Consider the following 12,562-nt stretch of genomic DNA (forward strand, 5'->3'; position numbering starts at 1 on the left):
TTGGGTTTCATCCGTTCTAAGTAGGACAAAAAACCAACTACTTCAGACTTTATGAAAAAAAAAATGCTGATCATTTTCTCTTGATAGATTCTCTGGTTTTTAGGTATTACACTTTGGGATACATGGGCATATTTTGTACAAGTTTTGACATTATATGATGTGTTAACTGCAAAAACCTGACCTTACATCTGGCATACAGCAGAACCTAATTAAGCTTTCTTTTATATACTACTTTAGAGGATTTACAGATGGTGGTAGATCTAATCAATTCAAAAGCACTAGTGGAGTACATAGAGGGCAGTGGCTCGGTGGGTAATGCTGTCACCTAACAGCAAGGAGGGCCTGGGTTTGATTCCCTGGCCGGGTGACCGGGGTCCTTTCTGCATTGATCCACACACCAATTTGCATGTTCTCCCCTCTCTGTGTGAGTTTCCTCCCACAGTCCAAACACATGCAGTCAGGCTGATTGGACACGCTAAATTGCCCCTAGGTGTGAGTGAATGCATCTGTCTGTCTGTCTGTCTATCCTGCGATAGACTGGTGACCTGTCCAGGGTATATCCTGCCTTTCACCCAATGACTGCTATATATATGTGTGTGTATATACAGAAAACTACTTAATAATACACCATATTTACTTGATTCAAATGTGTTAAATACATTTTACCAACCACAATTTTGTCTTTCAGCTTTTACTGGCTTTTGGTATTACGATATTTCTGTAACATATGTTATTCATGTAGAATACTTAAACACCTTTCAGTCAAGTAAACAATGATTTACTGCAGAGAAACTTGCCAACTTGGGTTTCTTCACAATGATAGTGATAGTAACCAGATGTTGTGATGTCTACAATGCACATATAGCCATTTTATTTACTTTCCAAACCACCAGTGAACCTACATACGTCTTTACATATGTATTTTTACATGTGATATGTGATATAATGGTAAAATAAATCCAGATAAATCCAGTGGATTCTATCTACCTTACAGCATGTCAAATACAGTATTTCAAAACTATTGGAAAAGAATGTTTCATGCATCATGTTTATGCAAAAAAAACTTTAAGGTACCTTTTAGAGGCATTAAACACCACAACTGTGAACAATTCTGGAGTTTCCCGAGAATGGCACAAGTTTGATGGAATTCCCCTTTAAGCTATAAACAAGACATTAACAAGACAAGGCGAACAGAGAGGCAAAACAACAACACTAATAATTGTTGTATTCCTGATCATGTGTGTAATGGCTACAAGTGTAATGATGAATTTTGACTTAAAAGCAAAAACTGAAAGTTTGGTTGTAGGGACTTACACTCTGAAAAAAGGTGCCATAAAGGGATCTTTGACCGCAGACAAATCACTTTCAGTTCCCTGAAGAACCATGTTTGAAAAAGAGATTTGTTGGTGTGAAGAATCTTTGCAAAGCTTAAAGAACCTTTTGCATGCAATATTAAGGTTCTACACCAATTTAAGGGTTCCTAGAACGTTTACATTATGTGGAGGTTTATTTTTGCTTATTACTGGTCTTTAAACTACAAAAAGGTCCTTTACACATGTTATTTGCAAAAATGGTTCACTAAAGAACAATCCATCCATTGAAAGCGTAGGGAACCAAAAGTGGTCCTTTTATGGCATTATGCATATAACCTTTTCTGCAACCTTTATTTTTAAGAGTGTAGTGAAGTTTTGCCTTTTTCAAAATTGATCGTGTTCCCTTAGGACCACACATCCTCTACATTAGTCAAAATGTCTGGCCCCTGTTCCTCTGGGCTTCCCCCTAAAGCACACACACATACTCAGACTCACGGAAAGCCACGTCTAGCTCTCTTGACTCAATCCCTCCAAAATGTCAGTTTCATCTTGTGATGCCTGGAGGCACCAATTCTCATAAAGAAAAACACTATCTGATCTTTGGGCCCTCTTGCTCTAGGCATAAAATATGTCTGTTCACATTTGTTTGTTGTTTTGGGGTCTTTTGTAGTGATTGTTGGACAAGCTTTACAGAATGCTGGTAAAATACTCTAAAGAGTTTATCACAAAAACTGTTTGTGATATTACTTCAGTTTATAGTGCACCATTAATTAAAAAGGTTTATTTCACATGTTTGAAACATCATACTGTTAAAATAGATGAGATTTTTTGATCAATCAAGCTAACATTAGCATGGTTGCAAATTCTTTTCAAGTGGAAAAAGACCGTTTCAATTAGCTACAACACCGGCTCAATATTGCAGCAAATGTTCTCTTAAGCTTGTCCTAGCCACAGTGGCTTTGAAAGTGCATGGATAGGTCTATTGACTGTTTGCAGAATAATGAATGATACTCCTTTCAGCCAGTCACAACACAACCTAAATCTGCTGAAGGAAAAACCCAATAGGAACAACAACAGTACTATATAGTGCTCACATTTATGATCAAAAACATTATGTGCAAAGATAACTTATGAAACGCACTCGGGTGCCATCATTTATATTGTTTCATTTGCTAAAAGATCTTGTGTACAAGAGACGGGTCCTCCTCAGCGCCTATCCACTGTTGCACTGACTAGCTCCAGTGTTAGCTTTAGCATGAGCTCACCCTAAGGGGTAGCTTCTCTTACTCAAGCCTTCTCATTATCAAACATGAAAACCTGCTGTCTAATGCTAATTTGATAACATGTTTCCCAGGTGTGATTAATGTCAACATGGTTTAGAGACTTTTTTTTGCTTTGCATTGACCTACATTCACTTTTTTTTAGTTCTCAAGCATGTACAGTACTGTGCAGAAGTCTTAGCACCTGAACACATTTTTTCAAACTATTGATCTTAACAATAAATGTGTTTTTCTTGGGAATACACCATGTATTAGAATAGATGTGAGATGTGAGGAAATGGTGAAACAAACATATACATAAAAACAGTATTTTTTACATTAATATTATTATATTTATACTAATGTTAGTGTTTAATAAACATTTATCATCCAGATAAATATTTTTCCTAGGTGCCCAACCTGGAAAACACTGTACATCTGGACAAAAAATGTTGTAAAAGTATTCTTTTGTGCTAAGTCTGTTAGCAAAGTGCTACAGACACTACCAGGAGGCCTGAGCAGGAAGTTTGACAGACATAGCAACGGTAACCAAGGGAGGCAAGACTTGTTAGAATTTTGCAAAGGGTCAGTTGATCCATCAAAGCTTTGCTTTGGATGTGTTTCATCTTGAAAATTCATTTAAAACCCCTTCAGCACTGCACAGGAAATGTTCGACTGCCCCGAGGTGGGTTTTTCTTGCTGTTTTTATTATTTTAACACCCTCAGAGAGGGTAAGACACTCAGTGCAGATAAAAATCCCTACTTATGGAAGATTTATTTAATCTCCCAACACAATACTATAACTTTAAATCTCCTCAGTGTGCTAATGAGAAGTTCCTTCCTCATTAAGGGAATTGCTTCAGTGTGACTTTCTGTGTTACTCTCTTTGGGACAGAACTGTTTTTCCTTCTTTTTTTCTTCCTCACTTCTCCATATTTCTCCATTTTCATTGACTATCCAGAGGCCTGTTTCCATTACGATAAATATGTAATAAATGAAGTGAACAGCCTTATTAAAAAGCCATGACAGGCAGCCAGCATATCATAAGCTGCAAGCTACTAGCTTACCGCCCGCATTGGTGGGTAGGAGTGACAAAATCACATCTGGTTGGCACACAGCACTAGAACTGGTGAACTGAGCCCAATCTTTCTCTTGGCCAAATACACAGGCAGTGGATTTACAGGCGACACACTCGCAGCTTAGTCATGATTGCTTGAATTGGCGCTGCAAGTTACCTTTATTGAGCTCCAGGGATGGGGCTCCTCCATTAAAAATAATTGTTTTATACCTGAGAGAGGGACAAGAGAATAAAAAAGAGAGCAAGAGAGAGAAAAAAACAGGTAAAAAGTCAGTCAAAGGGAATGAAAGAGGGATAATACATAGCACCAAAGGAAATAGCAGGAGCATGCATTCTGAAATACTTCACATTTGAGAAAAACATAAAAAGTCTACAATTTATGGCATGAACCTTGATGGTTGTTACTGAGGTGGTTGTTTGGCTAAATCTCCAACACTTTCCAAAATACTTGCAGGCATGTTGAATACCCCATGGTGCGTGCAGGAAGATGAGGGGAGTTAAGAAGGAACTGGGGAGGAAACTTTAAATCATGTCTCTGAGTTTCCATAAAAATTGTTATTAGTTTTACAACAATCTAAGGTCAAAGATTAAATACAACAGTCAAACTTTGGAACTCAGACCCATTTCAAAATTGTACATACTGTGCTGTGGTCGAGCTTCTTTTTTGCGGGGAGGGGGGCTTTAGCATATGTACTTGCGTAGTCTTTTACTAGTTTCATCTGTAAAAGATTTGGGAAATTTTATGCTTCCTATAAAACTGCAAGTAACTGGAGGTCTTCCTCAGATCGTAAAAAAAGGAGCGGAAAAATGGTTTCGAGGGGTTGAGGTTCTTCTATTTTTCATCTTCCAGACTTTGAGGTCACCGACCCTTTGTCCAGTTCCAGTCCTCTTCGCCCACCATCACACTCTGCCATTCCCTGTAGCACTCACTTTCACTCTCTCTCACCCCACCCCATCTCTCTCTCACCCTCCCCTCCCCTCCAGCATTCCCTGCCTTGCTCTCTCCCTCACTCTGGCAGACTTATAGAGCAGTAATAAAAAATGAATAATGCAGCTCCAGATTGGAGACATGAGGATTTATGCCTGATGCTCCTGGTTCCGTCACATCTGCACCGCAGTGCTGTGGGTGTCAGGAGCAGGACTGTAGAAAATCTACAGAGTCAGGTTGCCAGTTCATCTTCCAAACTGTATCACACAGCTGAGTGATGAATGCCAAATGAACACTATAGAGCTCAGTTGCAGTGGCAGCTGGTTTAGCAATAGTGCTTGGAGAAAGATTATGAAACGTGATATAGGGACTTTTTATTTGGCTTTATTCATACAAAAAAATGATCTATCATGAATCTATATGAAATAGTGAAATATCTATACTGATGTACAATACTTATACAGTATTTTTCTCCTCAGTATATTTCTGTGGTACTGCCATATAATCTTAAAATCTACGGTACTTCTAGTAGATCTAGTATATCCTCTAGTAACTTACAGTAATTGTCTGAATGTACTACACTAGATATATAATATTAGTATTAATATAGCTTATTTCCTTAAGATGAACAATACCTTCAAGACTCCAAAACTGTGGACTGGATCAGTTATCAGACGTTTCAGAATCGTATATCTTTTAACAGCAGGTAAATACTGAAATGCTGTTGTATCTGAAGTTAGGAGCAGCTGAAAACTAAATACGTCATTAAAAAGACGGTCTGCTTGTCTTGCACACTATTTCAGTCCTGAAATCCACTTCAGTCTTGTCTACTTTAATCTAGCACAAAGATATCTTTACACAATAATGTATCCAGTGAAACTCGGGGCTATTTCGGTGTTCCTCTAGCTATTTGGCGACGTTTCGTGCCAGAAACACGAACGCTGTGTGGGAACAGCTTTACTGCTTCAGCGCCGTGTAACACAAGCATGCGGTGCACTCGATGCCGCTCTCGCGATGTTTGGCGCTCAACTCCTCTCTGTTCTATGGTGAGAGTTTTCCGACTCTCGCGAGATGTGAGAAGTTTCCCACGCCTGTTGTTGTGGCGTCTGCCCTTTTCTCTCACTCTCCCTTGCTTCCCCCGCCTCCGCCTCCACCTCCTCCGCCTCCACCACTACCGCCACTACCACTACCACCACCTCCCCCCACCACGCCCCCCCTCCATCCACCCCTCTCTTTCCTCCGTCCTCGTCACCCACCCGCCCCCTTTCTCTCCTTCTCCCTCGCCCCTTCATCTCCAGTCTGCTTCTGTTGTCTCGGCGGTGAGCTGGTCTGGGAGAGGGGATCTCGCGAGTGTTGGAGTTTTGGTGAGAGTTTGTGGAAGATGGCGCCTGTTGTGACAGGGTAAGTCTGAGATTCAGCACAGCCGCTGCTCGCCGCGCTCACTCACTTTAGAAGTGGGCTGCTTTCAGCTCCGCTCATGTCTCGCAGTCCAGCTTCCCCCGTGGTCGTTTACTGTACTGTTGCTTGGCTTGTTTGAGGGCGCTGTGTGGATGTTTCGGTGCGTGTGTTTTTCCCATTTGAGGAGCTGCTCCTCTCTGGTGACTGTTGCCACCCTGCGCTCTGTTGTTGTGTGGTTTTTGCGCTGAACCCATCGCTGTAGGCTACGCCTGTGTGGGAGCTGAGGGCTATCCAGCTAACACGTAGCTAGCTTCAAAACACCACGGTTTGGACGAGACTGAAGTTGTCTTCCTATCCGCCAGCTTCTTTTTCGATGTTTATTCGTTCCACCTTAAATCGTGCAGCACGTACATTGTGGCGCTGTACGGGCGCCAGAATGTGGCTGCTGAGCGACTTAAGGTGGAATGGAAAATTCGAAAAAGCTAACTTCAGCTTCATGGTGTTTTTATCCCTTACCAGTAACTTAGAACAAAAACACAACCTTAAAAACTCATGACTGAAAACATGTCGCCAGCACAGCGGTGCAGGGTGATTTGTTTTTATATAAAAATAGGCTACACATGCAGGACCGTTGCTAACCTAACGTTACTGAAATGAGATTTGTAGCTGTACAGTGGCTTTTGTTTGGGAGAGCCTGTGCTCCTCTGTGTATCACTGGAGTTGTAGCTCTGCTTCGGACGGCTGTCTGTCTGTTTTTCGGTCTATGTCTGGCTCCAGTGGGCTACTTAGACCGTTAAATTTGGACTCTCGTACAGACGTGAGAAGAAACCCTCTTTGTCGCTTGTGTCTACATGTGCGTGCGCTCCTGGGTTGAGTGTTGTTTACCAAGTTAGCCCTGCTGGCTTCCCCCGTCGCCCTCGCCACTGCAGACCGATGATTATTTAATGGCGAGTGCATGTGAGGACATTAAAGCTCCGCTACTCCCCCAACTAGAGCTCGGACTCTGTGGAACTGAAAAACGCCCCGAGTCTGAGATTTGCTTTGAACGCTGTTTCAGAGGCGGCAGTGTGGCTTTTTCTTCGCCTCGTCAACGCTTTGGTTAGCGATAGCGCAATGTTACCACTTCTCCCAGACAAAGCTGAACAAAATGCGAAATGTGTTTTGCAAGCGCCCTGTGGTCGGCGGGTACCGGATTACAGGAGAGCCAACAGAGAGCTGTCTAATAGACACTACAGACGCAGCCAGGCCATTTAAGGAGCAGTTTCCAGTTCCTTTTTACATGTTTTTATTAGGTCTCCTGTCATTGACCATTAGCTTACAAACGTTGTTAATGGAACAGGTTTTTTATAGGCAACCATGAACACAGCTGTAGTAATTATAGTGATTTATATGGCTATAAATTTAGATTTTTTTTATTATACAGTCTCCTTCTCTTAAAGCTCCAGGATATATGTGTACTTGTAGAGGGTAGAATGTTTTTAGCGTAAAAGGCTCATTTTGTGCTGTGCTACCGTAATCCTGTAGGCTGCTCAGTAGGTGACAGACAGTGGATTTGTGTGTAAAGAAGGGTAGAGGGGGCCGGCAGGCTGTGTTCATTTGGGGGGTTTCCAGCAGACCTGAACTGCCTCTGGTTTGTCATTAGAGAAGCCAACAACTGGCTGAATGGCCACCTGTCCATCTGATTTCATCGACCGAAGCTGACCTCCTCTAACTGGAAGGAGGGGAGATGGAGTCTGTTGTTTTTTTTTTTTTGGTGAGGGAAAGAAAAAAAGGCAAAAAATGCAATTAAAGTGCCATAAGGAGACTTCATTAGCATGAAAAATGGTATTGCTGTGTCAACGGCTGAAGGTTTGAGTGAAGGTTGCCCTGCTGCCCCATTGCAGTTGAGCTTGTGGTCTGGAGTGGGGGCCAGTAGTTCCCCCAACTGTTTTACTGGTCGAGAATGCCCATGGGAGAAGGGGTGACTCCAGCTTGTTTTTTTTCCCCTCTTTCTTTTTAAGTCTACAACGGACTGGCTTGCTTATGGGGCCTATCAATATATCAGTTAATGTTTATGCATCAGTGCAGTGCATTTGCAATTCAACTCACAAGCAATGGAAAAATTGTTCTCCATTTTTAGGCAAGAAACCTTAAATGTTTATATTATGTGCATTTTTATGAAGTATCATGCTAAACCTGCTCTCTGACCTTTTTTCCTGTTGGTGTGTTAGTAGGTTGTGGGCAGTGGGTAAAGCAGTGCAGTTGATGGCTCTACCATGTGTCATACAGAATGGTGCAAAAGTCAGAGACCACCCCTCATTTATTTAATTTCTAGTCAAAACGGCAACAACTAAATATATTTTCAGTATTTAGTGTGTCCATCATTTGCTTATAAAACAATTCCATTCTTTTTTTTTAAGCTATTTGCTTTTGTTTAAAAAAAAAAAAAAGGCAGTGATATTTTTTCCATGCCTTCAATGTTGAGTCTTATTAGTTGCTTTGGTATTCTGCTTCTCACAGTTCAAGTAATCCCATAAACATTCAGTAATGTCCAGGTCTGGACTCTGAGGTGGACAATCAGTTGCTCTGAGAACACCAACAGAAGCTTGATTTGCAGAGGTTCTTCTTTTTTTATCCATTTTCTTTTCTCAGTAATGGCTTATGTACAGCTACACTTCCTTTCAGACACATAGTGTTGAGTTGTCTTCTCACAGTAGAAGGATGGAGGATGGATCTGAAGTAAGAGTGGAGCTGGATTTTCTCCTCACTCTCAAAGATGAAGGCACTGTTTATGTGATGGTGACAGTTTTGGTGGTACCAGGTCTTGCATGGGTGTAAGAACTTCCATTTTTTTCTCTGTTCAGTTGTTGGAAACTCCTGTTGTCCACTTATTTTCCTTTGACATCCCCTTCTTTATGCAAGTAGATTAGCATATCGCTGCAGTCGGAACAAAACCTTGTATCTCCATTTTTGATGTTTTTCAGTGTTGGACATAATCTGAAAATTCCTGTTGTTCTTTACATTGTGTGTAAATTACATGATGAGTGGACCAGAATAAACAGCCCAAAATGACTTGGAAATAAGTCTGGTTCCATTGAGTTACATTAAAAGTAAAGAAGTTTTTTCCTTCTCCTGTAAAGTTACCATTCTGGAGATACAAGGTTTTGTTTCAACAACAGCGATATCCTCCTAAATGTGTCCCCTCAGAAATACCCCCCCCCCCAAAAAAAAAAAAAAAAATCGTATTTAATTGACTGAGGTTTAAAGAAATGAAGAGTGGTCTCTTTTGGTGCACCTTCTCAGAAATGACAGTTGTCAGAATTCCACGAATAAGCTTTGAAATATGAAATATAATGAAATATAGCTGTGAACAGGTTTTCATTCTACAGCAAAATAAATTTTTTTAGTTATGATAACATCAGTCAGTAAAATGAGCTCAAATCTGTTTGTTTTTTTATGGATGTTCACAAAAACGCATCTAGTTGGTACTGTAAAACAAATGTAGTCATTGCTAATGTTATGAGTTGCGCAAGGTAACTGAACCTTCTTAAAGAGTTTCCGCACATCTCTGGAGTACAGCACTGAATGTTTTCTTTTTCGGAAAGAATAAACCAAAGATGAGCTTGAATCCTTCCAACTCATTGTGTATTTTACTGCAAAAGATGTAGCCGGATCAGGAAAACCATCTGTGTCTGGGCAGTAATCTCTGAATCATCTGAAATGATGAGCGCATTAATCACCTGTTTCAACATGATATGCCCGTAGGGAATGAGATTTGAGTTATCGTATCATAGCTGTTTTCTTTTTCATTTTTGTTTTCTTCTTCTATCGGTGTGTGTGCTGTTCCCTGGAAAGAAACACACCACACTCAGTCTTGTACAAAGGCGCTATTAAAGCTGCCAGCAAGGGACAGTGAGGTGTGTGTGTTTATGGCTGAGGCCTGCCCCTGCGAAAAAGCGGTGAACTGCGTCAAAAGAGAAACATTCCCATGGGGCCTCTAGCCTTCCCTAATGCCTATTATCAAGGTGAAGGTCTGAGAGAGAGAGCGAGAAAAGAGAGAACAGATGTGGAATCGGCGAGCAGACTAAAGAGAGAAGGAGCTGGTGTAGAGTTTAAAGGCTGGTGTGTGTGCCCATCTGACCCCTACCCTGCCCTTCCCCCCTATTTGCAGCTACCTGAGGAAAGGTTGGCTATTAAAGGCTACTGGTTTGGCACTTCATTGACAAATTGGTGTCTCACCTCAACACTTTGAGCAGTGGCAAAGAGGTTGATGAAGTGACGAAGAACGAAAAAAAGGAAGCTAGCCGCCTACTGTAACCAAGCTGCAAGTTGCATCAGCTGTGTCTTGTTTTTGACTATAAGAGATCATTGTCAGATAAAAACCTTCCATCTCCATTTTTTTTTCTTCTGGTTTATATTTTCTTTACATTTCAAAACACCAGGTGTTTGAATGTTTCATAATGAGTGGACCATGATCTGAAATGAAAAGAATGAAGTGGAAATGGAAAATCAATATCGACAAGTACTGTTGTTGGGCCAATATTAGTAGAATATGCAGGATTGGAAAAAAAAAAAAAGAGTGATTCTGATCCAATCCTGCAACAGATCTAGTTTGAAATGGTGAAAACAAATTGTGATGTGGTGTTGGCTCAGTATTTCTATATGTGGGCTAGTAGAGTGTCTGAGTAGATTAAAAATGGTTCTCTTTAAAGCTCAGCATTTTTGAAGAAACCTGCGATGGACTGGCGACCTGTCCAGGGTGTATCCTGCCTTCCGCCCGAAGACTGCTGGGATAGGCTCCAGCATCCCCCCGCGACCCTGACGGAGAAGTGGCTTAGAAAGTGGATGGATGCATGGATTTTTGAAGAAATAGCCACTGATCTTATTTGCCGATACTCAAGGTTTCAGTGTGAAGGTGCTGTTGTGTCTCGGATTGACAGATTACAGTGCATTTCCTTCTCCTGAAATGTGTTGATGGAGATTCGTGGTTTAGGCCTGTGTATTTAAAGGGAAAAACAATTGAATTCCCCTTTCAGGTCATGCTTGTGGCGATTAGACCTTTTTTGTGACTGTTGCCAAACACCCAAGAAAATTCACTGTATGACATGGCAAATTTCTTCATGATTTAGCTTGGCTCGGCCTTAGCTTGGCACTCAACATAAAGTTTGGTCCCTTGCCACATGCAAGTTGTATTTGTCAGCTGAAGTATGTGTGCGCATACTTTGAGCAGGAACAGTAGTAGGCTTAGTGGTGGTACAAGAGGATGTCTGTCAGTTAGGCTTTAGATGTGAACATGTTTTAGACTACTGGAAAGGCCTGTACCTATTTGATTTGTTGCTTGACTTATTGATGTTTGACTAACCTCCATCTGAAAGTGACCCGTGTCTTTGCCAAATGTGGGGTTTGCGTTCACGCCAAGGAAGCGAGACACATTATTTACTTATGTGAGCTTGGTATGTTTTGAATGGTCTTAGCTTTATCTTGGGGTATCAGATTGCCATTATCACTTGGAGCCAAAAACGGAATTAAGATGAGGGGGAAAAAGGCTGGTGCAGTTTTATGAAATGTTGGGGCGACTGGACAGAAATCCCAATTCCTCCATCGTGTTTGCCTTGGCTTGGCTTAGGAGGAAAAAAAAACCGAGAGAAGAGCACTGTTTGCCATGCTCTTTTATTTCAGTTTCCTCTTTCTCGCACCAGTCTGTTGGTTATGATTACAGCACAGTCAAGGGAACCTTCTTTCTTCAGTCTAAGCAGTTCTAAAATTTATTTATTTATTTATTTTTAATTTTTTTACATCCTGAATGTTTCATTCAGAAAACATGAAGTGATTACCCTTGTCTGGTCCTTGATTATTTCCACCAAGTTCAGCCTTAGAACTGATTTTTAATCTCTGATTTATTATTACTTCTTTTTTTGAGATGTTAATCACACAGGCTGTTGCATAACCCATTTTCTTTATTATTGTTTTAATGAGTTAAAATGCTTGAATTTATCAGTTTATCTATAAAGGTAAATGTATTAGAGCCTATAAGACACATCTTCCCCAGTGAAAAACAAAAAAGCTCGACAAGAAACACGCTCGTTCTGTAATTCTCCGGGACAGGAAAACGGTCCCTGGTTGATGAATTGTTTGTTTTGGCTGGAGACAAGGGATTTGGTGTTGTGGAGTGACTATGACTGACAGCATGTGCTCTCAAGGGGATGGAGAATTTGACTGTCTTTTTTTTTTTTTTTTCTCCATAGCTGTTTATGCGGATTCACATAGTAAATGAAAACACTGACACAGTTTCTACAGTTCAAGCTGTTTTTGTATGCATATGCACAGGAAAGAGAAAAGCCATAATGTCTTGTAAGACCCTTATTACAACATTTTGTTTAAATTACAAGCTTGTTTAAATTTAAAGTCATACTTGCTTTGTACAATTTGTACATATTGTAGGTTAACATAAGAGCACCTCTATCAAAATGAATTCCTCTTTGTTTGACTCCATTTCATTACTCACATTGCTCCTTTGCTTTAGATTACATCAAGCTTCTTTTCCTGTTACAAATGTACTGTAGCTGGTGATTATAGATTTGCGTCTACGGAACGTGGCCAGACAGAG

At 40.8% G+C, this 12,562-nt stretch overlaps 1 protein-coding gene across 1 annotated transcript in view; it reads left to right on the forward strand.

Moving 5' to 3' along the window:
• Positions 1-5,844: 5,844 nt before the first annotated feature.
• Positions 5,845-12,562, forward strand: part of rbpjb (recombination signal binding protein for immunoglobulin kappa J region b) — a 54,433-nt gene continuing 47,715 nt past the window's right edge. The window contains exon 1 of the mRNA XM_017699623.2: positions 5,845-5,979. Coding sequence (XP_017555112.1) covers positions 5,960-5,979 — 20 coding nt within the window. The 5' untranslated portion in view covers positions 5,845-5,959. The remainder of the gene's footprint in view (positions 5,980-12,562) is intronic.

Source organism: Pygocentrus nattereri, chromosome 2 (genome assembly GCF_015220715.1).
Source record: "Pygocentrus nattereri isolate fPygNat1 chromosome 2, fPygNat1.pri, whole genome shotgun sequence".
Lineage (NCBI taxonomy): Eukaryota > Metazoa > Chordata > Actinopteri > Characiformes > Serrasalmidae > Pygocentrus > Pygocentrus nattereri.